General features: G+C 41.6%; 1 protein-coding gene across 1 annotated transcript in view; it reads right to left on the bottom strand.

Annotated features, from left to right (window-relative positions):
• The window catches only part of osbpl5 (oxysterol binding protein-like 5), a 30,401-nt gene extending 6,399 nt beyond the window's left edge, over window positions 1–24,002 (bottom strand). The window contains 8 exon segments of the mRNA XM_073471684.1: window positions 3,859–4,021; window positions 4,115–4,199; window positions 4,841–5,044; window positions 5,403–5,504; window positions 5,834–5,914; window positions 7,238–7,311; window positions 7,531–7,686; window positions 23,946–24,002. Of these exon segments, the coding sequence (XP_073327785.1) occupies window positions 3,859–4,021; window positions 4,115–4,199; window positions 4,841–5,044; window positions 5,403–5,504; window positions 5,834–5,914; window positions 7,238–7,311; window positions 7,531–7,666 (845 nt within the window). The 5' untranslated portion in view covers window positions 7,667–7,686; window positions 23,946–24,002.
• Between the last annotated feature and the right edge of the window lie 402 nt (window positions 24,003–24,404).

The raw sequence follows: 24,404 nt of genomic DNA, 5'->3' as shown, positions 1-24,404 counted from the left end.
TATGTCATGTCGTCTTGTGTCCTCAGTAAGCCCACACCACATTACCTCATCCTTATCCTCCTTAACTCCCCACCTCCCATTCACCTGGTCTCGATGTGAATGGCTACAATCAAGGGACACGAGGTAAAAGTATGCAAATGCATGTACTTTAGATACACGCAAAGTTGAGAGATAACCAACTCAAACTGCACCCTCTGCTGATTTGTCATTGTCTTGATGAGGAATGTTCCAATATTGGACACACCAAACTCAAACAGGGATCTGTCAGCGCTCTAACAACCAGAACAAAGCCGAAAAAAATCAGAAACACAGAGAAGAAAGTCACGCATCAGCCTATAAATGAACAAAGAAAGGAGAAGCGAGAATGAGAGAGAAGGGAGGGTGAAATCGACACTTAAAAAGGAACATCATGGTTTCAATCCTACAGCCATTTTACAACTCAGACAGTGGACGTCTGTGTGGACAGACAGATATTAAAACAGCTCTTAATCATATGATTACTCCAAGTTTCACAAAATCTCCAGCTAACAAACACATACAAACATTAGAGCAGAAGAAGATAATTGCAGTGTAGTCATATGCTTTCAAAACCCCATTCAATGAAGGGATTATGGTCCCAGCAAAAAAACAAGGAAATGGCTTATTTGCCCAACAACCATGGAAGGGAGCTCAATTTTCAAAAAGCCAGAGGGCTCGACAGACCAGTAGAGTCACATTCCTGCACACTCTGTGAATCACTAACCAACCACTAATGTTATTTATTGACCCAAACACGCCCTGGAACAGAGCTAGCCTTTCTTACCTCAGAGACATGCAGCATACACACAAACTCTTCCTCAGGAATCAAAACACCCTCGATGATGTTGCCAGTAAATCCAAACACAGACGCAGTCTGTCCTTGTCTCCTCTCCTGTCTGTGTGTGCGTGTGTTTTTTTTTAATCTAGTGACTAAAAAGGTGCAGTTTTGTTTCCTCGACTGGCACGCCTGCTTCCTGAATGTGTGTTTGTATATTTCTGTCTGTGTGCCAGTGTTGTGTGTGCATGTGTGTGTTTGTGTGCGGGCTCGCAGCGGCTGTGCTGCTGCCGTCTCTTTCTGGGCGGTGTATGGTTCACACACTATTCCATCTTCCTGCTCCTCTGTCAGTCACATGAGCGTACGGGCTGCTGTGATTGGCCGGGAGAGGAGCAGGAGAGGAGGGAGAGCTGGGATGGATGGCCAGAGGGAGGGTTCAGCCGTCGGGGGAGGTGAGGGGAGGAGGGGGATGGGGAGGAAGGGGATGTCTAATGTTGTACGTAAACAGAACTAAAAACAGCAATGCACACTTCAAGGAAGAAACCAGAAGAATAATTATAATGGATGAAAACCAGCATGCATAAAAAGATGTAACAGACAGACACGCATGCTAACTCACAAGCAGGAGCACGCTAACAGGTTGTTAAATATTTATGATATATAATAATACAATCACTGCAGATGCAGAGGAGGGTAGGATGTTGCATATAGAGAGCTATTATCGGATGCTCTTAAAAACCCTGGGTGGTTCGGTGTTTTATAGCTCTGTTGTTACACAACAGTTAATGGATTGCCACACTGACGCATGCACACATTCAAACATCCACATTATTAGTTTCCCCTGTTCTGCTCCTCATCACATTCAGAGATCAACACATTCGCAGTCTGCTTCTGTTCCCCATCTAACAGGGCTGCAAGGATTACTTTCATTGTCGATGAATCTGTCGTCAGAAAATTGTGAATAATGTCGATCAGTGTTTCCCAAAGCCCAACATGGCGTCCTAAAATGTATATCCACAACTCAAAGATATTCAGTTTACTGTTATAGAGTAAAGAAACCAGAAAAAATTCACATTTAAGACGTCAGAACCAGAAATTGAGACTTTTTTGCCTCATGAATCCATTATCACCACAGCTGGTTATTAATTTAATAGTTGACAACTGATCAATTAATTGCTTCCTGCTTAAGGGCACATTAAAAGCAGCTGCTGAGGAGTAATTATTTAAGCATTCACTATCTCCATCATACTTTCCAGGCAAAGTAAATGTCAACACAATATATATAAACAATGCTTTAAAAACCTTTTTTACATTTCCACACTTTAATAATCCATCTACAATAAACACTCTGTCCAGTAAAGCAGATTTTCAACCACTTAACCACATTTATACACTCAATAAAACAAAAGGTGAATAGCAAGGTTAAGTGACTGTAATGTTCAAATGTAAAAAAATAAAAAATAAAAAACAGGATTATATGAGAGGCTGAAACTAGGGCAACATCACACTACTAACACACTGTTCCAGCATTGGACAAATGCGTCATACTGCTGCTTTGTAATAATTTACCTCGTTTCATCAATGAAAAATGACACACTGCAAAAAAAATGCAGCTAATTTATCTCTAGATTCCCTCTCACCTCTGTCTGTGTGTCACACACATACAGTAAAGCCAACACATAACATAAATGACACCTATGACTCAGCTAAACTAAAAATATAACAAAATAAAACCGTGACAGACAAGTTTTAGCACACAACATTTAGATTCAATCTGCAGGGTAATGGCTTCTCAATGGTTCATTAGCGCCAATAGGTAGAGGAGCAACAGCTGCTACATCCTACATGACAACAAGATCAGCTGCAGTCACGGTTGTGCAAAAGAGGTCAAGCTGAAAATAACATTTTGTTTATGAGAATGTAGCTAAGTGCTGTTAAAAAGTAATTTGGTTCAGTTCTATTTTGAAGTGAGGAGTCGTGTTGTGTTGTGTCGAGTCTCAGGCCTGTTTCACCTCTCGCATTTGGAAAAGTTTCTGCTTAACTCACTCAACCAAAGGATACAACTAATCATTTTTAAGACAGGAAAATTGGTTTTCAAGTGGGGCCACACAATGAAAAGAAATGTTCGACAATGGCCAAAGCTAGTTGCCGGGGGCAACCATTAACGTCAAGGCTCAAATATGACTAACGGTTGACCGGATCACCTATTTTTCATGCTGTCTGTCTTTGTGCTGACGTCTCAACGCAGCATAAAATCATGTCTGAGCAGTCATTACACTCCTATTGTTCATGTCCACAAGTACGTGTGTGTTGCTGATGAATACCTGCATCTGACTAGACGCTGGTATGGTTTCATATTACAGTCTCAGGAAAACCAGACAGAGAAATGTTTTCATTTGTTTAATATTCTATTTATAAATTCATAGCATGTGAGTGTGTCTTGAGATATCGCTATGTGCGACTGTTCATTAAGTAAACAAACAACAGCTATTTTTGCTCTAGACACCAGTTGTAATGATGATTAATTGAATGTATTTATGTGTGAAACATATTCATTCTTCTTTCTTAAGCATTTCTAACGGTTACAGTTATGATCTCCCCACGATTTCCAGGCACAACACGACTTCAGATCAGAAGCTTGAGTAATCATTTGCCAAAGACATTAAAAAAAATACAAAAATGGTGCACCTTACCACGCTAGCACAGCTTAGCTTGTCTGTTGCATTGGGGGACAGTGTTCTGCAATTAGCAGAGAATATCTCTGGGAGTTTGTGTTGCTTAAGCCGTTATGCCGAGTTAATGACCAGAAACCGTAGAGTCTATATTTTAGATCTACCATCTGGGATTTCTGACTACTGCACACATAAGACAGCAACAATATGTTTGGTAAAACTGCCAACAGTCTTGTGCCTAAATGGGCAAACACAACAACTTGTGATTGTGACTTGCGACGTGATTACAGGAAACACAGATCATCCAGTAACAACAACTAATAAATGTAAGAAAGATTAAGATGATAACTGAGAGGCTCTCTGTGTGTGCAGCTGTACGAGTGTATTGCTTACTGTAGCAGCTCTGTTTCACTGAGTGCGGTGGACTGCAGCAGGTGGAGTATATGCGAGGACTCTGAAGACGTGCTGATATCTGCTTCTCTCCCTGCTTTGGCTGTCAGCTTGTAGAGACTGGAGCAGCTGAGAGCCAGCTCCAAGGCATCCATCCAGCACCGTCCTGGAGAGACAGACACATTATTAGAGACGGGAAGGGGAGCCTTCATTAAATTCAGTTCATAAAAAAAAAAACAAAAAAAAACAGCAACCTCACCATCAGACTCAGATGCTGCTCTGAAGATCAGGTAGTTGCTGGGTAGCGGCTGCGTGATGGAGCCAACGTTCTCTCCTTTGGGACCCTGAGCATATGGATGAAACAGTGAGTCACGCTTCATGCCATTTTAGTCATGTTGTACCAACAGAAGCAAATGGCTCTCTCTCAAGGGCTACGAGCGTAATGGAGCACTGAACAGGATAATTGTCACTCAAAACTGAGCGTCAATATGCACGACAAAATTTACTGAAATCAAACACAATTACAGATACTCGCTTTCGTTTTAATCAAGCAGCTCAAGTAAACCCTGCATTTTCATTCAGTGGCGAGAAAACGCTTTTTATTTAAAATCTCTGTTGAAAAGAGCTTTTTTACAGCTCCTCAGACTATATGATGCATGGTTATTAATTTCTAATTTGTAATTAATTGTATTATATGTACATTACTGTCAGCCACAGTATCTTTTTTGATACTACCACTAGGAGGCAGTAAAGTGACACATTTCCAAACCTACACACAGGGGCATTATCAGCGTTTGTATAAGCATAACGCACCCTGTTGCTTGTTGCAAAAAATAAATCAGACATAATTAATGCTAATCTGTAATTATATATAGCATTATCCTGGAACTACGTGAATAGTTTTATTTAAATCTTAGTCTGAAGTCTTCTTGATCATCTGTTATTATTGGATTTATAAAAATGCCAGCCTACAAACACGTCTGACCTTGACAGCCCAGATGGATTTTTCCAGTGGGTGGTAGAGCTTGAAGCAGAAGCCGTCCTTCTTGGAGGGTCTTTCAATCAGTTTGCATGCACTGAGCAGGATGGTGCCCACCCAGTGGTCCGTTTTGGGTGTCTTATAGATCAAAAGAACTCCAGGCTTCAGAGCACACCACAGCTTGGTCCAACTCTTTAAAGAGCCACGGATCTAAAGAAAGAAGAGGGATGATAAGAAAAGAGGGATTTTCAGTATCACATAAGGTGGGAACACACGAAATATAATGGGATTCTACAATCACACATAACAAGAAACTACAGGAGTGACATGCACGGTGCAGACAAGGTTAACTTTGAGTTCAGTAAACTGATTATGAAAACATTCTTAGCTGCAGCATTGTTCCATTGTTGCACAGCAAATGTGCAAACTACAACAAGGATGGTAATTAGCAAAAGGTGTAAATGACAAACCGTACAAAGTCTGAAGCATGCTGTCAGTGTGACTACAGAGATATAATTATTCTGGGAGTCGATATAATGGCTCTGTTAAATACTAAACATCCACGCACCTTTAGCCAGTTGGACATGATGACGACACTGGGATCTTTTAGTGCGCTAAACAGTTCTTTAGCTGCCCGTTTCTTTTCTTGCCTGTAATTCTGCTTTTGTACCTGTGAAACGGAAAAAAAGAAAAACAATACACATGGATGAGTCATCAGTCTCACTGGTAAGAGGACTGGACCTGGAGCATCAACACTAGGTGGAAGCAGAGTCTAACAAAAGCTTGCAATCATGCTGTCATACTGTTGTCTTTGATAATCATTAACATGATTAACTGTTTAAAACATTTAAAACATGCACAAAGGTTCACAATTAGCACATGTACGTTTATCCCTCTGACAGAGACACAGGAGAGCTAATTGATATGGACTATGATAAATCTAATTTGATAATAATTAACATTTTGAACGACAGTCTCATGCAAGGATGTGATGTGTACCTTGAGAGACTCCTTCCGGGCCAGCTTCTCTGTTGGGGAGGGGCACTCCTTCTCAACACCATTAAACATCCTGGACTCAGACTGGAGGAGAGAGGAGAGAAGACTGTCAGTGAGGACGAAGAGAAGAAATATAACAACTTCTGTAGAGATTATAGTTGTAGACAAGTAGCCAACAATAAACAAAACTTTTAACAGATTAACAAAGAGGACATAGTTTTAAACAGACTTTTGAGATCATATTGTGGAAGATAACGGTGCGGCCTTATTTAACAAACAAAGCACGTGATGTATTGCCACAAGAGTTAACTAACTTAACTTTGTTGCATTATGAAAACCACATTGTTTAATGTTTCCCTTTGCCATGTAGCACAACTGATCTACCACAAGTGTGTATGAAGCAGGTGGGTGGCCCTTTCTATCAGCGAGCTCTGGTGTTGTGACCACAAACCCACTGACTTCCTCGGTTAGGCAGCAACGGGCCCTGACTGTTTGATGGTCCCCTCTGATCACTAAGTGAGGGTTTTGAGTCTCGGTGGTAAATTGTGCTGTAATGTGTAATTACATAACTCCTTGTTCTGAATGCACTAAACCAATATGAGTCAATAATATTTGGGGAGCCCACACAAGCGCTTAGTTTTATCAATTTCTGTTGAAAGAAGCTATTCTGAAAGCGTAGGACACTGCTGCAACCCTGAATAAATGACAACATGCAAGGACGAGCCTGTGTTCAGACTCCTATTGTCCCATAAAGGGCTTTCAGGATGGAAGAAGGGCAAAAGGTCAGAGATGCAGCTGCGCCTGTGAATTATTCCACATATAAACAGGCGAGGCGAGGCGAGGCGAGACGAGGCGAGGCGACAAGAGGAGAGGAGACAAGACAAGATGAGGTTACCCGGTTGCCATTGGAAACATTTACTGACCACTCCTAATTAGTATTACTGAAGGATGCAGACAGATTGTTATGACTAATACATCTAAAGCAAGAGAGGCAGCTCCAGGTCTGGATTTCCAAATAAATGGCTTGTGGTGTTATAGACACAGTTCCCACCATGGCCCTGACATATAAAATCCCACAGCTTCCATAAAACCTTACCATACTGGTGCAGTGTTATGACTTAAACAAAGTTATTAATTTCCTGGCATGTTAGGGTTGATTGACCTGGTTTCCATTTTAAAAAAGGGACTGAATGTTTGAAACAAGTTGGAAATCAGAATCGTATTTTTCACAACGCATCTGTAAAATTCCCTGATAGAAATTTTAGGTTTGTCTACTTCAAATCTTGATGTTTCAAGCAATCAGAGGAAAATAAATCATCACAGAATACAAAAAGGCAAGCAGCTCACCTAATGAGTCAGTTAGAGTGAGCTGCCGAAGAGCTGCCCAATCAGGTACCGTGTTCTTACCTTGCTGCCTGGTGATTGGGCAGGACTAAGTTCATTACTCAGCATGGAGAGACCGTCCCTGTCTGTCTCACTGCCTGGTGGGAACCCACAACACACAGTCACATACAAATGAACTCTTTAAACCTGCTGACAGACAATCAAAGCATGGCAGCCCTACAAGCAGCTAATATGCAGCAGCTGAGGTTTGTTGATTTAAATGCAGTAAGTACAGCCATCATTTCACAGACACTGGCATATCATATTTTGTCATATTCACATTTCATTTGTCACGTTTGACCTCTTGGCCTCTTTACCTGGGCTGAGGCTGTAGAGGTCGTTGTCTCCTCCATAAGACAGGTTCCGGGTGAGGGTGCTGGGGTCGATTTTGGGTGGGGAGGTGGCATTGGGGCACAGAGAAAACCTCCGATGGAACAAATTCTCCTCCTTCATCCTGACAGCCTGCTCGTCCTCTGCGGGGGGGGAAGAAGCGCAGAGGGAAGAAAGGAGGGAAGGGAAGATTTGGAAACACAGGAAGAGAGAAAATCTCAGATTAGAACAAAATGTGACTTTCAAGATTCTTGCATGTATCCATTTATTAATCTAATATTAGGATTTAAAAACAAATTAAGTGACTCATTCTGTCTTTGTAGCTCTTATTCTTTTGAATACAATCTTACTTGTTGTTTCTCCTTGCGACACTGACTCTGAGCTCTTAAACTCTGTGTGTATATCAATCGTGCTGTATGAACCCCCACCCTTTCTCTCCTCTCCAACACTGACAAAGACCTACTGTACCACGACATGTCAGCCTGTCCACATAACAGCACTGTGCATGGCAGTGACAGTGTATGCGACAGACAGCGAGATCCACTGTCCAAGACGACCCCCACACACCATCACCACCACGCCTCCGTCCTCTGCATCTGCCTGCATCAACAGGCTATAGTCCACAAATTGCTTCACCCTTAAAAATGCTGCTTCCTTAGTCATTCCCTTAATATCCACAAGGATCCCACCGACTAATGAGATGCACGTCTCTGCACACAAATGGGGACAAATTCAGCTACTGCAGATGTGTTACAGAATCAGGCTGCGGCTCTGCAGCCTCATGCTGTCATTGTTGCTTATTTACAGCTGTGAGTGGATTAGTCATATCTTCAGGAAACAATGCCCACATACAGGAGACAAAAACAAGCACACACATAAGAAACCTTACAGGCATTTGCATACCGTTCATAAGAACTGTGTCAGGACTTCAATTCTCCTGTGTATCTGTGCTCTGTTATGACATGTTTTGTTTTTCTTTGATACCCAGAGACTTAATGACGTAGCACTTAGCCTCACATTGCCTGTTTTGTCCTCTCTCCATTATGCTTTGTTTTCTCCTCTACTGAGCTCTATCGACAGGTTGTAAACTATTCATAGCATGTTAAACAACCGCTAAGGGCAGTGAGCTGATCATAGCAAATTCGAGCTGACGGTTGAACACTGAGGTAAATGGAGCGTAGCTGTTACCACCTGGGTCTGTTTGGACGGCCACACTGTGCTCCGCTCAGATCAATATAATCCCATTCATTTTCTTTCAGTGCACAAACACATACAGTAGACGAGACCCTCTGACTCCCAGCCTACAGAGCAGTCTCGCCTACAAAGTCCTCAATTATGACATCCAAGAGCAGAGTGTTACATAAAATTCATTCATAGAGCGTTTTTCACAGACTGATTCATCTTTCTCCCACATCATTCAACTGTGATTACACTGGTGCAGTATGTCACCGGGTACATAACTGGTAGGTGACAAGAGGAAAACCTGTAGGTTGAAAGTGGCTTAAATTGGAAACCACATGTAGAGCTGGAGGCGTGATTAACAAACTGTAACCTGTAAAAATACACGAGCACACTCACATCCGTATACTCATCACACCACTCCCTGCTTCCCTCTGTGTTCTACCCTGCTTCTGTGACTCACTCTCCTCCTGACTCCATTCTCGGTTCTGATCTTGCAATCTCTTCTCTGCATTCCTTCCTACTGCCCTCTGCTCCTTTGTCCTTTCAAATAGGCAGCTATGAAAGACCAAGATATGAGTGAGAAAAGGTACATTTATTCTTCCAGAAAAGGAGCCTTACTCGTCCTTGTGGGGCAGGTCTATAAATAGCATTCGGTTGCTGCAGTGCATGTGTGCATGTGTGGTACAGTCCTAAGACCTGCAGGCTGCATGGAAAAGAGCATGAAGCTTTGGTACTACAGTAAACACAATAGGCTGTCAAACTGTCCCGGGCCAGTCACACACAGAGAATTAATACCACTTACAGTGCCGGCCCGAGGGCGGGTCAAGACGTGGGCAGGCATGCAGACGGACAATACAAACCAATCACCGCTGGTTCTCGCAGCTGCAGGGCGGGATTTGTTGGGAGAAAGTGTATGAGCATATTACGCAGTCTAGACCGAGTATGGGTGTGGAATCCATGCATGCTTAATGTGTTTGTGTTGTGTGTGTGTGGTGCCTTATAGAGGCCGGTCCAACAGCGTTCGTGTGTTCGTGAATGACGTAAGGGTAAAAAATTAGTGTGTGGCTGTGCATACGTGACAGTGTGTGTGTGCCCGCCTTGTAGCTGCAGACTGAAGGGAGGATTACACATGCACATGTTGTAGTGCCAAAGAAAAGAGGAGACGCTGCTCTCCAACTAGACAATCCACGCAACAGTGGTGGAGCAGGCCGCATTTAGTCATGCACACACACACACACACACCAGCAGTTGTGTGTGGTACAATTTAAAAAAAAAAAAAAAAGACATCACAGGTGGTCTATCCATAAATTCAAACAATAGCCAATATATATTGTATTATTAGGGATGTGCGCTTTAGGTCGACAAGTTGATCAATCGTTGCTACCCTCGCTAGTCAACACCAGCAATACTAGTCAGTTAAACGTATTACTATTTTATTAATGTACACATTTAAATTACATATTGACATAATTTGTACTTACAATGTCATGTCTTCCTTTTTCCTTGGCTTTATTTTAAAATCGAGCATCTGTTACTAATGTTAACAACGCCGGTTAACTGCTGTGTCTGAGATGCAGCCTGCTGCTTGTAATGTTTTGTAGAATAATGTGCATTGTTGCATATTCACAGTACAGGGCACAAAGTGGCACACATTTCAGCGACATTTAAAATATGATTTATTTTTTTTATTAAAGAATGTGATTAGCAGTTTTTTAAAAGGTTTTTATTATATACACAATATCGTTTCTGACTGTTTTCAGAGTGTTTTATTGAGATGAGTCAACTACTCCAAGTTTAAACTTCTGTTTTAATCAAGGAAATTAGTCGATAACAGCAAATCTAAAACTAAATGAAAACACACTGTGCAATATGTAAGAACTGGCCACCTGTCCAACTTAAACTCAAAACAACTCCAAACATGGACGCTAACTGCTGCTAAATGTAGCTGCCGTTTGCTAGTAAGCTCAGTTAACTGTGCAGCTAGTGGTCACATTAGCTGACTCTGCCCAGACTCGGAGCCCTTGGAGCCCCCGCGGAGTGTTGTTGTTTAAGACTTAAATAGACCTTACTGCAACACAATAAACGGACATCTGACATAAAATCAAAACTGTTATTTCTTTATACAGTAGTTTGTTGGTATTCTAATTTTTGAAACTTTCAAACTAAAATTCTTACACGTTGCACCTTTAAAGAAGTAAAAGACGGTGCAGTGTGTGTAACAGAAAAGGTGCCACGGTGAGACATCAACAGATAGAGGCATTAGTGGAAAATCACTTTGACAAATAATGTGAGAGGAATCTTTCCGATGAGAGTCTGGGGAGGAATTCAAGCACCATTCTGCTTGCCCCTAGACAGTCATTCTACCCTTTGACTGACCTTCTATTAATACTGAAACACAAAATGCAATCGTGCCAAACCTCAACTCACATAACTCACTCTACACAGTACCTAAAGTTTGCCAAGCTAGGCCAGCATTAACTTTATACACCACAGTTATGCTACACAGGTGCTAGGCTAATATTTACCCTGTGATAGCAACATCTTGTGCAAAAGATAACAGCAAGGTAGCAGCACCAGTCCAGTCAATAGCGCACATTCATGTGTCAAACATTAACCTTGAACTTTGAGAAGGACAGACTAACAACAACAACAAAAGCATGTGACCCACAGTTACCTTGTCGAGGTGAAAACACTTGACTTGCTGTCACATGGGGCATGCTCGTTTTTAGTAATCATTACACCAACCGGGAGGAGGAGGTGGGAAAAACAGAGGGAGGCGTCTGGAAGGGAACATGTTGACATGTTCCAACCTGTACAGTTTATTGTTTACATGCTTGACTGATCTAACTAACATAAATCTTCAGTCTCTGGGAGATACGAGGCAGGCTGCCTGATAGTAACCTTGGCTGAGCTAGGAAAAAGTGTGCCACAGGTCCAGGTTTAGTGGGTAGACCAGTTCTGCAAACAGTTCACAACCTAACTTCTACTCACAGACGCTGTATTAGAATCTGCTGAGAGACTGTTGACTCAATTAATTGAGCACACATACACACATGCACAGCACACTGAAGCAGCGGGGTGACATGGTCTCATGCTGGGTTTTGGCAGTTGCACAAAGGACGTTTCTACATTAACGCAGCTAAATTTAAAAAACCCATCTCTTCCTGTTCATACTGGTCTTTACATCCACACGATTTGCATCATAATTTTCGCACATCAAACCTTTGCTTTTCAAACGCAATCCCAGTCTCGAGCTTTATTCAAATCCTTGGCATGTGTGTTCACAGACTGTCTGTGTCTGTACGGACACTCCCTGTCATTTGCTAATTTGCAATAAAAATCCAAAAGCCACACATTACATGCATACACACACACACGTCAATACCTTTTAGTTATAATGGGGTTAACAGTGTTTTTAGCTGACATCAAATCATGTTTTTTTACTGGGACTGTCTGACAACTGAAACTGAAAAATAAATATATATAAATGAGTATAAATAGTTTGTGAAACAGAGATTTACAGCAGAAGTCTATAGTCTAATATTTTTAGTCTCACGGCATCTGACAACACTGAAACCAAGCGGAGTAACATGTTTGTGTGGTTCACGCAATATCCAAAATCTTAATTTATACAATGACACCCAATCTGTCAACACTACTGCTATTTAAAGGAGGGCTATGTCATATGGAGTTTAGGTTCCCTGATTTAGCACTCGTGTTGGCCCTCCACCCTCCATCCCTGATATCATTCCCCCCATGTCTCTCTGCAGCCACACGCACCGAGTGTCAGAACATATTCAAATATTACATTTAGCTGAATGTAAAATAAATCCAGTTTGTGAAACGAGACAGAACTAGACGTTCATTAGATGGTTCCTATTGCCTTCACAGACTGTGATTTTCTGTTGTTTTACAAGTATCTTATAATCCAGCAGTCGGGTGGTCACGTTTTATTTGTAATTCAAACATCAATTCAATTGTGAGGGGAAAAGTTTAACCTGTAATGACCTGATCATATTCAAAATTAACAGCGCAACAGACCATTTGAAGTAGGTTCTCTTGTGATCCATCCAGGTTGCTCTAAAAATGGTGCTTTTGCATGCTGTATTGACCTTCATCAATAAACTAAGCTGTTATTTTGTTTGTTATGAAATGTAGTAGCGAGCAAAACCACCCTGAGCCGCCAATCAAGACACTACGTGTGCACTAAAACTAACTGCGTGTCATTTCTAATGTGTTTGGAAAAAATGACAGCCCTACCCTGCATCTCTCTAACTAGCAAAAAACAAACGGCCTGGTGGGAGACTCTTGTAAGTGAAGTTTGAAATTAAATTAACAAAATAAAAACCACGCACTATATTAACTCCAGATTGAATCAGAGCTACGACTGTCTACAATAAACCTGGGTGAACGTTCGTGGTTACCAGTGATCTACAGCACTTGTTCCCTACCACCGGGCCGTGAAGTGGAACGGACCACACAAGATTTGCTTCCTGGCAACAAGGATATGACATTATTATGCCAAAAAGGTGAACATGAATCATATTACTTAACAGACAAATATGAACTATTTTGTGGTAATCACAATTTGGCTTGTTTTGTCATGCAACAACAAGTAAAACTTAGTCATCATTTCATCATCACCTACTTGCCTGCTCAAGCTGCATCTGCTGTGGCCCTATGAATGTTGGAACCAGCTAACATGAGAAAGCTTGACAGTTTCTTCAGAAGTTGACGGGAGATAAAAGACGTGACGTGTGTTGACCTACTTTTAGACCTGACCCTTATTTCAGTCGTGACCCCCTTCATGCCAACAGGTCCACAATAATTCTGTCGATATAAAAATGGCCTGTGATAGAAAAGAGGTTGGGAAGGGTTGGATACACAGCACTGCCAGGAGCTGTATGGGACGATTTAATATAAATAATTCAAAAAAGTGCTGCTCTGACTGATGCGGTTTGCCACATTTTAAAAATGCAAATGCATCTAAGAACATGCTGACACACTTTTAGTCTCCAACATTAGGCAGTGGGAACAGATATATAATAAAAATATACCTAATTATGATTAGAAAACGTATATTCTTAACACCTACCTCAAATTTTCAACCTCACTTAAGACAGTTCAACTCACAAAAGCTTGAAACTATAATAAAAGAAAGTGGGTATTGAAGAACATCACACCACACCACTTGACACAAGAACAAAACCCACTACCAGAATCTCAATTCTGTCTCAAAATGACTCTTCATTGTGTGTGTACACATGTGCACACTGTAGTATGTCAGCCTGTGTGTGAGAGAGAGTGACAGCATCGCACCACTGACAGCCAGCACCAAGCCAGCTGTTGCTAATATGATGGCTCAGATTAAGTCCAGACACTCCATCCATCCTTCCATCACTCCATCTGTCCTCCTTTCAACACCCCCAACCCTGTTAACCCTCCGTCTCCAGTGACGATGGGACTAATGGACGGCCGTATGACCTAGATATACACCAATAGGCTGTGGGCAAGTACAGTAAGTGCATCAACAATGCACACTGCAACATACTGTAAATGGTGTAATGGAGAGAGTGGGCTTACAGAGACACACAAGCAGCAGACATTTCGTCTTCCATTTGCTCATTTCAACTACTGCTTCTTCTACTGCTGTTGCAGGATTGCTCACAGCCATTGTTTCTATCTTCACAACATCTACATTTTTAATTGCGTCCATTATTCATGTACAAGAAGCACCAGAAACACCATGTAGTTATGCATCTACTGCCATATCCTGTAAAACACACAACTATTGCCAAGAAATGCAATCAAAAAATGTTCTTCAATTTTATATTTCCAACAATAAAAATGAGAAGGAAAACTAAAACTACTGGTGCAAAAAAAAATGTGATGGTCACAGCTCCAAGTTGTTAAGCTGTTTCTCTGATTAAGAAATGAAAGAAATGGCCTCAAACTTTCATTCACAAGCTCTTAAAATCTCTAGCTGAAATACAAAGAAATGAAAAATCAAAAACTGTAACTACTGTGGAAGAGGACATGAAGAAGGCAAAACTAGGTCTGCTGTTAGACAGGAGGCACACAGGAGGCTAATTTAGTGACACTCGGTGGGAGGATGTGTGGTTTAGTTGTTCTATTCTGAGTCTGGCGGGGGTTGCAGGTGTATTTTAAGGAACTCACATGGAGAAAATGCCTTCCAGCCAGACTTCCCAATTGATCTTACTTAAAATAGGAAACCCCCTTTGTTGTGTGGGGACTGCGGTGGTTCATAGCCATGGCAGACCTTCCCTACACCACTGTAACCGCAATCTCCACCCTGTTCTACCCAGCATGGCCCTCCTTGATGCTGCTGTAATGTCAACAATTGTACATCTTGCAACTTGAGTTTAGAGTTCTTGCCCAGCTCTGATGGGAGGGGAAGGAGAGGGGCTGATTAAGGATATGTCATTTGGGCAGAGTGCGTCCACTGTTCCCTGTGATTCAGGTTAGACTAGCAGGAGACACAACCTCCCTTCGTACACACAGCCGATTCCTGAGAAACAGTGGTTTCTGTCAGGGAGAAGGGAAAATGCAAAGTAAACATAGCCTGAAAGTGAGACTGAAGTTTCCCTACAAGAGGGTGGGAAATGAGCTCAGATTCTGGTCCAGGCTGAAGGTGAAACGTCAGGGTGCCAGATTAACCAACAGAGCCAGAGATATGGCTACATCAAAACACAAGAACAGATCCAAAACAAATTGTGTCTCATCTCTGCCTCTAGTGTCCATGTGTTTGAGTGTGCAATTTTGTAATCATGAATCTACTAGGGTTTCCACAATTACAACACTTGTTTCACACCGACTCATAAGCACATGACAACATCGGTATTACATGGTACACCATCCTTTGACAAGACGCTCACTATCTGTAGAGCGCTGTGTTCACTGCTCTTCCAAACTGAACATTTCCTACGGCAGCAGATTCACATTAAATGCTGGTGAAACACCGGGTTGACTTTTATTTTGAGAAGGCTTGTCACAGGAAATGCAATGTGTTCGGTTAGCAATGCTATCGTTTGTCTGAAGAGCAAAACAATCAGTCATTTTTTGAAGCAAGTCAATTTTAAATATGTCAGGGAGTAGTTTTATTCAGTCTGTTGGAGTAATGGAGCAAGAAGGAACGTAGATGGAAAGATGCAGGGGGCTCCACACCACTGACTTTTCAGCAAGGTAACAAACTCCTTTTCCCTCATTAACTAAATCTGATTTATTGCCAAATAGACATTTGGTTTTCACTTTAACAACAAATCCTGAGCCATCATCTTGGCAGTCTACAGTCCTTATTCTTGTCAGGTTACAAGTAAAATCTGACTTCATCACGCAAATTCCCTGAAATCTTGAGGAAAATATCTATTGATATTAATCACAGCAGAGGTATGGCCAACCTCAGACCTCATTTTAAACTAGTTTTATTTATTTTCAAAGATCTGTAAGTGGACACATATCTAATTAAAGTTATATGACAAACATGTCTGGTGAATAGTCAAGCTGAGTTAGCTCAACCTAGAAACATTTTCATAGTTTATATGTATATAACTATTTTGATGAAGCAGTCATGTTCTCTTTTCTTAAACCTCTATGATTCACCAATCCTTTGCTCCAAGCACTGGAACCATGTTTGACCTGGTAGACAGACCAAGCCAGCTGGCTGTCTATATGGTTGGATGGAGGCCAGCGAGGGCTGTGTGTGAGAACCAGCCTTGGGCAGGCCTAGCCAGGCTGAGCTGATGAATGCAGTGGTGCCAAGCATGGCCCATTTGTTTACATACAAATGTGTCAAACGCAGACGCACATGTACAGGCAGAGAGAGAGAGCGAGACACTCCCTGAGCAATCATAAGTATCAGAAGACTTTAATAATGTTCTTTGAGAGGCTGCAGCCATGACTTTGACTTGCACCGACACATCCCTCCATTGCTTTCGTTTTCAGGGTGTTCTTTCTCTTAGAACATCACTGGCACTCATTGCACAGGGCCAGTTCAACACCATTAAAGATCATTACAACGTCAGTGGAATGAACCCGACACAGAAACACATCTGACAGTACGTGATGCATGAAAATCAGCATCTGCACACAGATTCCCACATGCAGAACATGCCAGAGGATTGGTGTTACATTGGGGTTGGTGTCAAGAAACATGGTCAGGCTGCAGCTATCATTTAAGCCTTTTACTGATTTTTCTGGTGATAAATAAAGTCATTATCCTCTAAGAATTCTTCTTTGAGGTGTTTAAGTAAATATGAAAGAAATTAAGTAGGCCTGGTAGTTATAAAATAAAAAATGCTGGTTATCCAAAAACATGCCATAATATTTAATGATGTTATTAAGAATTGTGTGATAAAAAACACTTCTATAAAAGAGCCTTCGTAACTGCACACACCAGTGTTTTTGCATGTTTTAGCTCCTTAAGTACATATTCCTCCGCTGCATTTTGCAATGCTATCTGTTTAGTGTGCTGTGATGCCTATGAACGTCACGCTGGCACTTTTATTTATACATATGTTTACTCAGCCGTTATTATACAAAGTCTGTAGGACCGGCTCAACCACCTTAAATTCTCCTCCTATCACATGTGAGATAGAACAAAAAAAGTAGTGGACGGTGAAGACAATACTTGAAAAGCAACATAGAAAATGATAGCTCAAAGTGGCAGGACCAACTAAGGAAATTGAGTCTGATAACATCAAAGCCGATGATCAGAATCTCCTGTCTGGCTGTGAAAATCTGATTGGCAGAGGTACAGAGGTAAAGTTCTCTCCGTCCAATTTATTTTAAAGTGCTCTTCAGCATGTCACTTCAGCCCAAACCGCAAAAAGGAAGAAGCAAGACTCAACAGCAATTTATTTTGCATTTACAAGGCCAACCTCTGTTTCCATTATGTATCTGTATGAGAGCACAGCAGCATAGGAGAAGAGGTGTCGTGAGAATGCTTTCCATGGTTACATAAACAGGAAAGTAGAATATATGTCCTTGTAGCACAAGATTGTGCTCATTAGGGGTGTCACGATCACCCCATTCAATCTGACTGTCAATTTTAAAGGTCACGATCTGATTAGAATTTTTTTTAAACTTATTATTTTAGCACCGAGGGCTTACCATTGTATCACATCTGTGCAGATCATTGGTTTTATGCCCTGCACAACTGTCATTTATATTTTCAAATCAAAAACACCTTGACTTTATCCTGGTGGCTTATTGCAGGTTAAGGTGAGGCAAGTTCAAGTCATATAAATCAAAAATTAAGAATCAAGAGTAGAATAAAAAATATCAATAATAAACAATCTACGCAGATTGAAGAGGAAAATAAACACAACATCTCTATCACTCTGGTACCAGTCAGTTGATTATCTCCATGCACACAAGAGATGTGGCTGCTGCCGCAGGCTACTCATAAGCTACCTGTGTCACCTTTGAAGTGTCTTTCAGTTTTTTCTTTACTACATGTGCAAGTAGGCGGAGATGGAGAGAAAAAAAATACTAGGAGAATCGCCAATCCTGCTTTTGATTTTGATGATTGAAATTGAGAGCTCATTTCATTCAATTTTCTATTTTAAATTGAAAATGCCCATAGCACTCATGCACCAAAATAGCAGTTTATTTATGAGAAAGCTTATCTAAAAGTTTGACAGCATCAACAAATGCTAAGGCACCTTGGTGTCATATCTACCCTCCCCTCAGTTCCAAATGCCACGCTCACATTTTTATTCCCAACACTGAAAAAGTCAAGGCGTGAAAAAGCAATGCATCGACCACTTTTACTTATCACGCTGCACCTTGAATTATATATAAGGGCGATGCAAATTACATTCTTCATTCTGCTCTACTTCAAGTCACTGCAGCGATTTAAAAGGCCCTGTTACATTATGACAAGGTCTTTTTATAGAGCAGCAAACCTCTGTGGCAGGAAAGGGAAATAATAGGCTGCGGAGGTTGTGTTGAAAGAGAAAAGAAGCAGTAAATGAGCCTGCGTCTAATTAAGCCAGCAGAGGCTAGAGGCAGGGCGAAGTGTGGTCCTCAGGGGAGTGAGTGTAGTGAGGGCAGGGGCTCTTCTGTCTGTCTGCAGGAGAGACAGGAGATGTGAGGAGCTGGGAGGAAGATGTCTGGCAGCAGAGACCTGGAGGCTGCCTATCGTGACTGGACAGAAGGAGGGTCATTAAGCAAGGGATGGTAGATGACAAGGTGTCGGATAAATGACTATAATTAATGATGCTTAAGTAAAGAGCAGAGGGTAGGATCCCATTACAGACTCCTCAGACTGTAAAATACCATTTAATCAATGGCAAGTTGCCAAAGATGAATAAATTACTGCCAATATATTTCCTGAAGTAACATTTTATTAGAGCGTTTTAAACGGCAACTTTAAGAACATTTGTCAGATCGTCATTACTTCTGCAACAGCAACTCTGTTTGGGGAAAAACAAACCTGCTGCCTCTACCTCCCCGGCAGCTCATGAGCCGGTTGTTAGCCCAAATGCTGACTGCATATTTTTAAAAACTGAATAGAAAACGCTGTGGCTATAAATATAAAACTGCTTTGCCAGCGAAACTGTGGTGCAAAACCTATAAGAAGCATTAAGCTTGGGCAAAAACTTTGGCCTCTCCTGAAGCTATGGAACTATATGAATGAACTAACTGGAGGAAAGACGAGAGGTCCCACTGAGCGCTGGAATGAGTCACAATCTGAGTAATCGCACACCTACACAGGCATATTAAGCACACAAGGTTGGTGAATGTTGCTGGCTAGATACAGCTATATTTTCAGTGCATTTTCAGTCTACAGAAAATAAACTTGGATGTCAAAAAACACAAGAGGTAATGCGATGAATCAGATTCAATTGTAGAGAATGTTTTGCAGCCAGTTGACAAGCAGCCATTTTAAATGAATCCAACCGCATCAATTGGATCCATCTATAGAGAAACCGAGATACTGGGTGAGACGCATGAGCTGCTACCCTCCTCTCCCACCTCTGATCTCAGCACAGGACTCTTCCAACTCTTCTTCTTCCCAGCAAGGGGCGGTGAAAGAGGTGGATCAAGCCAACTTCACACCACCTCTCACCAAACTCCAAGCCTCTCATATCTGGGAAAAAAATAAACTCTTACAAAAAAAAAAAAAAAAAGAGAGAAAATTTGGCTGACCACTCCTGGTCTTGGCCTGCTGGGTGCTCTCACACCAGAGATGAATGGATACTGCCACAGCAAGACTTGCTCATGATTTGTAAAACACTGAATGGGAAGTAATTGGGTCAACCTGCTAATTGTGCAAATTCTACCCTCTGTCCAAACAGTCACTTGATAGTCGTGTCACAAGCCAGCCAATGAGCTAAATTAACATGATGTAAAGAGGCTAGACTTCTCCTATAGATCTAATGACTGAACAACAACCAGTGCTGCTCTGAAATTATTAATGAAAATGCGTGAACTGTTTCATCAACACTAGAACTGCCAGGATTAGTACCACATGCTAACATGTCATATTATGGTGCTCCTGATTACATATCGCCAACATGTCTAGCTAAGATTTTCAGTGTTTCCTACAGAATGGCCACTAGTTAACTGATCGCAGATGGTGTCTCTCTCTCAGACTGATAGAAAGTATGAAATGTTAAAATTGGTTGCCAAATACACTTGGGCGGCAGTTAATATACCTGGGCGTCCTGCCCATGTAAAGTCTATGTGTGGAAACAGTGGTGAAGACTGCTATGAGCTTGTCAACAAAGGGAGGAAAAACTGCAAAAACAGACAAGGTTCACAAGGCTAGGGGAGCAGGTTTATTATTTTTTAAGTTATTTGATTTTTTTTGAGTGAAATTTACACAATTGATGTCATGATGGCTGATGCCTTTGTGAGCTTATCACCTTTCCCCACTTTCACTTCTTCCTTTCCTGTTTACCTGTACTGATGAAGGTTTTGGTCAACGGATCAACACTTCCCACAGCCTTTCCATCCTCCCTCTTTCTGGTCTACCACCTGCCCTCTTTCTGTCTCTTCGTCAATCCCACAATGATGGACAGTTTTATGCTTAAAGCTGGCAGCAGCACGCAGGCTTTTCACTGGCAGATACACAGGCTTATCCGAGCTGGAGTGCTAATCATATACTCAAGTCACTGGAGTGCATGTGCATAAAAAAGGATGCCACTTATAGCTAAGGATCATTAGCTGTACCCGCTCATCCTTTGAAGGGTTGTGGGGGCTGATCCCAGCTGAAAATGGGGGAGAGTTGGCGTCTACCCCGGACAGGTTATAGGTCAATCAAAGAGCTGACACATAGCGACAACTATTCATGCTCACATTCACACCTATGAGAGACTTGGAGATATCGAGATGGCTCTAAGACCCCTGAGAAACCCCAGTGCGCACAGGGAGAACATGTAAACTCTAGACTAAAAGGCCCCTGCTGGCTTGAGGGTTCGAACCTAGAACCTTCTTGATCCCCTTTAAGGCTCAGTTCAACATAATCATGTAAAATACTTTTTCCACACTGTCCCCCAGTGGTATCCATTCATGGATAAGGTTTCAGTTTAATTTTCCAAGGTTTGAGCTCTCAACTACATAAACTTTCATTGTGGCCATAATAAAAAGGAGATTTATACTTCAATAGTAGTTTGTTACTTTTGGTGTCTGTCTCAGAGAGAATCAGAAGTCCTGATTGGTTTCCACTGTCACTTACACACAGGGTTAAAATTTCACACTGGCTCCCTCAGTGTTGAACTCATTCAATGACACTTTGCTTTGCTGATCAAAAGAGACTGCTGGGTACTCCATTTTCTGAAAATACCCAGTGCAGATGCTATTCAGCATTACTAGCACAGCAGTCCCCCTAATTTATTCTGCCTGAAAACCAATTTGGACCTACTTTTCCTTTAGATTCATTCTAACAAGGCCAGGCCCTGAATGTATGACTAGTCTTTCACAGGCTCCAGGCTTAGGTAAAATATATACACCTAAGATAATTTACGTTATAAGCATAGCATTGTCCCATCCTATTCCTCTCACTGTGCCTTAAATCATTAATGTTATACTATGCTACATCAAGTAATTTGTTATACTATACCTAGCAGTAGCTCTTTCATTCAATAAAACACAGAGAACGCATACAAGTTTTAAGGTGAGTTGGTGGAGAGACAGTTTTCCACTTGTGTAAACCAGTTTGTGTAAGCAGTACTAACTTCAAACTGTTGGTATATGCTCAATGAAATGAACAAAGCCTGAGGGGATGGAGACTACATTGCGCGCACAAGCCAAGCCTTATTGGTGGAACACAGAACAGATAAGAGTACTACGTAGCCAGTCAGTCAGCTGACAGAAACACAAACCATAAGGTGAAGACAGTGGAGTGGAAGCGCTGTTGGGTCTTTATGGTGATCACATACAGGTGCTCTTTGGAAAACTTCAGGTGCGCTCTCTTCATCTTGTAATCCACCTTGTGAGGGGCTCATTGCTTGGGTGAAATATTGTCTTGATAAAAAATATAAGATGCAAGTCTGCTTCAAAGACAATCCAAAGCACACTGTAGGATTGGTGTAAAACTGTATTTAAAATGACAAATGTGTTGCGACCAACATATCAAACTTTATATTTTTTATCAAGACTATATTTCACCCATTCAGTGAGTCCTTCACAAGATGGAATAAGTTATAAATTACACGGTATCTATAACCACAGTGTTTAATCTATAATTGTTTTGTAGCACTGGTGGCAGGGGGTAAATTTTGTTTTGGTTAAAGTGCTATAAATGATTGGAGCACTGTTGTTTGTATTTAGTTACCTGATCATAATTAAAGGGCTACTTCTATGCCCTGGGCCTTATTTCTGTTTGTGTTTTTTTCCTTTGTTATCTAGATCATTATATTCAACTTGCCATTTTATCTAGCTGTGATGGTAATGTTCCTCCTGTGGTGGACCACCACTCTTCAATGCATGTGGAGGAAACACATTACCGTAACACTGTTGTAAATCTGAAAGTCTAATTTTGTGTGTGGCTTTTAAGGCTGATGAAAAAAAATGAGGCTACAGTAGCCTGGGTGTGACCTGCAGGATACGGGAGGTTGAGACATTTTTCCTGGTTAATGTGTAATTTGCTGTTAAATCTCGTGCGCTTCGTGCTGCGAACACATGCCAAGACAAACAGCTTGGGAATGGCTGAATCCAAACGCTTCCTGACTGATATGAGCAGGCAAGTGGTGTTTTTTCACAACTGCCACTGCACAATCTGCTACCATCTAAGGGCTGTATGGAAAAGCCAAGCAGTATATCCAAGTGATGGATAACGAAAGCAGAGACAGCATCGATGTGATTTCACTACACCAAAATAAACTTCTTTAAAGTAAGAGGACTAAATTCATTTGAGTAAGTGGAATCAGAACACCTGGTTTCCATCTTTAAACCCAATAGACAGATGTGCTGAACAGCTGACTTCCTGTAGTTACTGTTTATACATCTAACCAACATGCATAAAGACACTGGTTAACATATGTTTCCAGGAGAGCCCAAAATACACAGTGTACTAAGGATGGGAGGCTAAAAAAGAAGCTAGTCATTAAACCTCCTTTACCACTGTATGAAAGATCACCATGTACTCCAGGCAAACTGCCTGTTTTTGGGCTTTGTGTATCTCTCTGAAGTATTATTCTGTAGCCAACTGTCCTTGTGCAACCCCAAACATTTACTCCCTCTAACCCAAATGAATCTGACACACCCTGTAAGCTGCTGATCTCAGTTCTGTCAAACAGTTTCTTTTCCTTCAATGCTGCACTGTGCTCCAGCCTCGCTACTCTGACACACAACTGCTGACTGTGAAATGCAGAAGTCGCAAAAAGTGATCGAATAGTTGCAGAAAGCAAGTAGACTTAAAATGTAATAAAAACTGGCATTTAAACAGAAACTACATCTATTTCACACCTTAAGAGACATGCCCTAATTCTCCACTCCGCTCAAAACGTGAGCTCTCCCTCCCGGCAACACTGGGTAAAAATGTACTCGCATTTGTGTCAAATTTTGAAAGTAGACTGACGCCTGAGAGAAAACAGGTTCACAAATTAACCCTTATCCTTGGACTGTAACATATGAATGGCTCACACAAACCATTTGATTAAGTGAAGCTAAAACAAGATAGCCAGCCTCTTTAACCAACATATGCATTATTAAGACATTAAAGAGCGGACCAACAGGTGAGAGCTCAGCTTACCTTTCACCTGAGCCGCAGGAGACACAGCATCCAGATGCCTTTGTTGGAGCAGCCTGTCTCACCTGCAGAGATACAAAAGTAAGAGTAAGGTTTCACTTTAAATCACTCAGTACAAACTGACTAACTGGCTCACTCCTGGTGTCTCTCCTTCCCATGCTCCTCCTGGTCGCACCACTGTGAGAGGAGGGCGGAGCCTCACCTCACCCAGTCCCAACCCTGAGGGAGCTGCCAACGTCCCTCCGGGCCGAATGTACATGTCTGTTTGCCATCTGCACACACACACCACTGTCAGTCAGTTACAGGTACAGTACTCTCCAGCTCAAGCAGTTTACTGCAGATCCAATCCAATAAAAAGGTAACCAAAAGAAACAGTTTAGCTCAAAGCTTCTTCATGGAGAGAAACTGGATTCCATTCAGTGTACGTGTTAACTAAGTCAATAGACACACAGCAGCAGCTAA

The sequence above is a fragment of the Pagrus major genome, chromosome 8 (assembly GCF_040436345.1).
Source record: "Pagrus major chromosome 8, Pma_NU_1.0".
Taxonomy (NCBI): domain Eukaryota; kingdom Metazoa; phylum Chordata; class Actinopteri; order Spariformes; family Sparidae; genus Pagrus; species Pagrus major.
The sequence above is the reverse complement of the archived record's forward strand: the minus strand, read 5'-3'. Positions and strand labels throughout refer to the sequence as shown.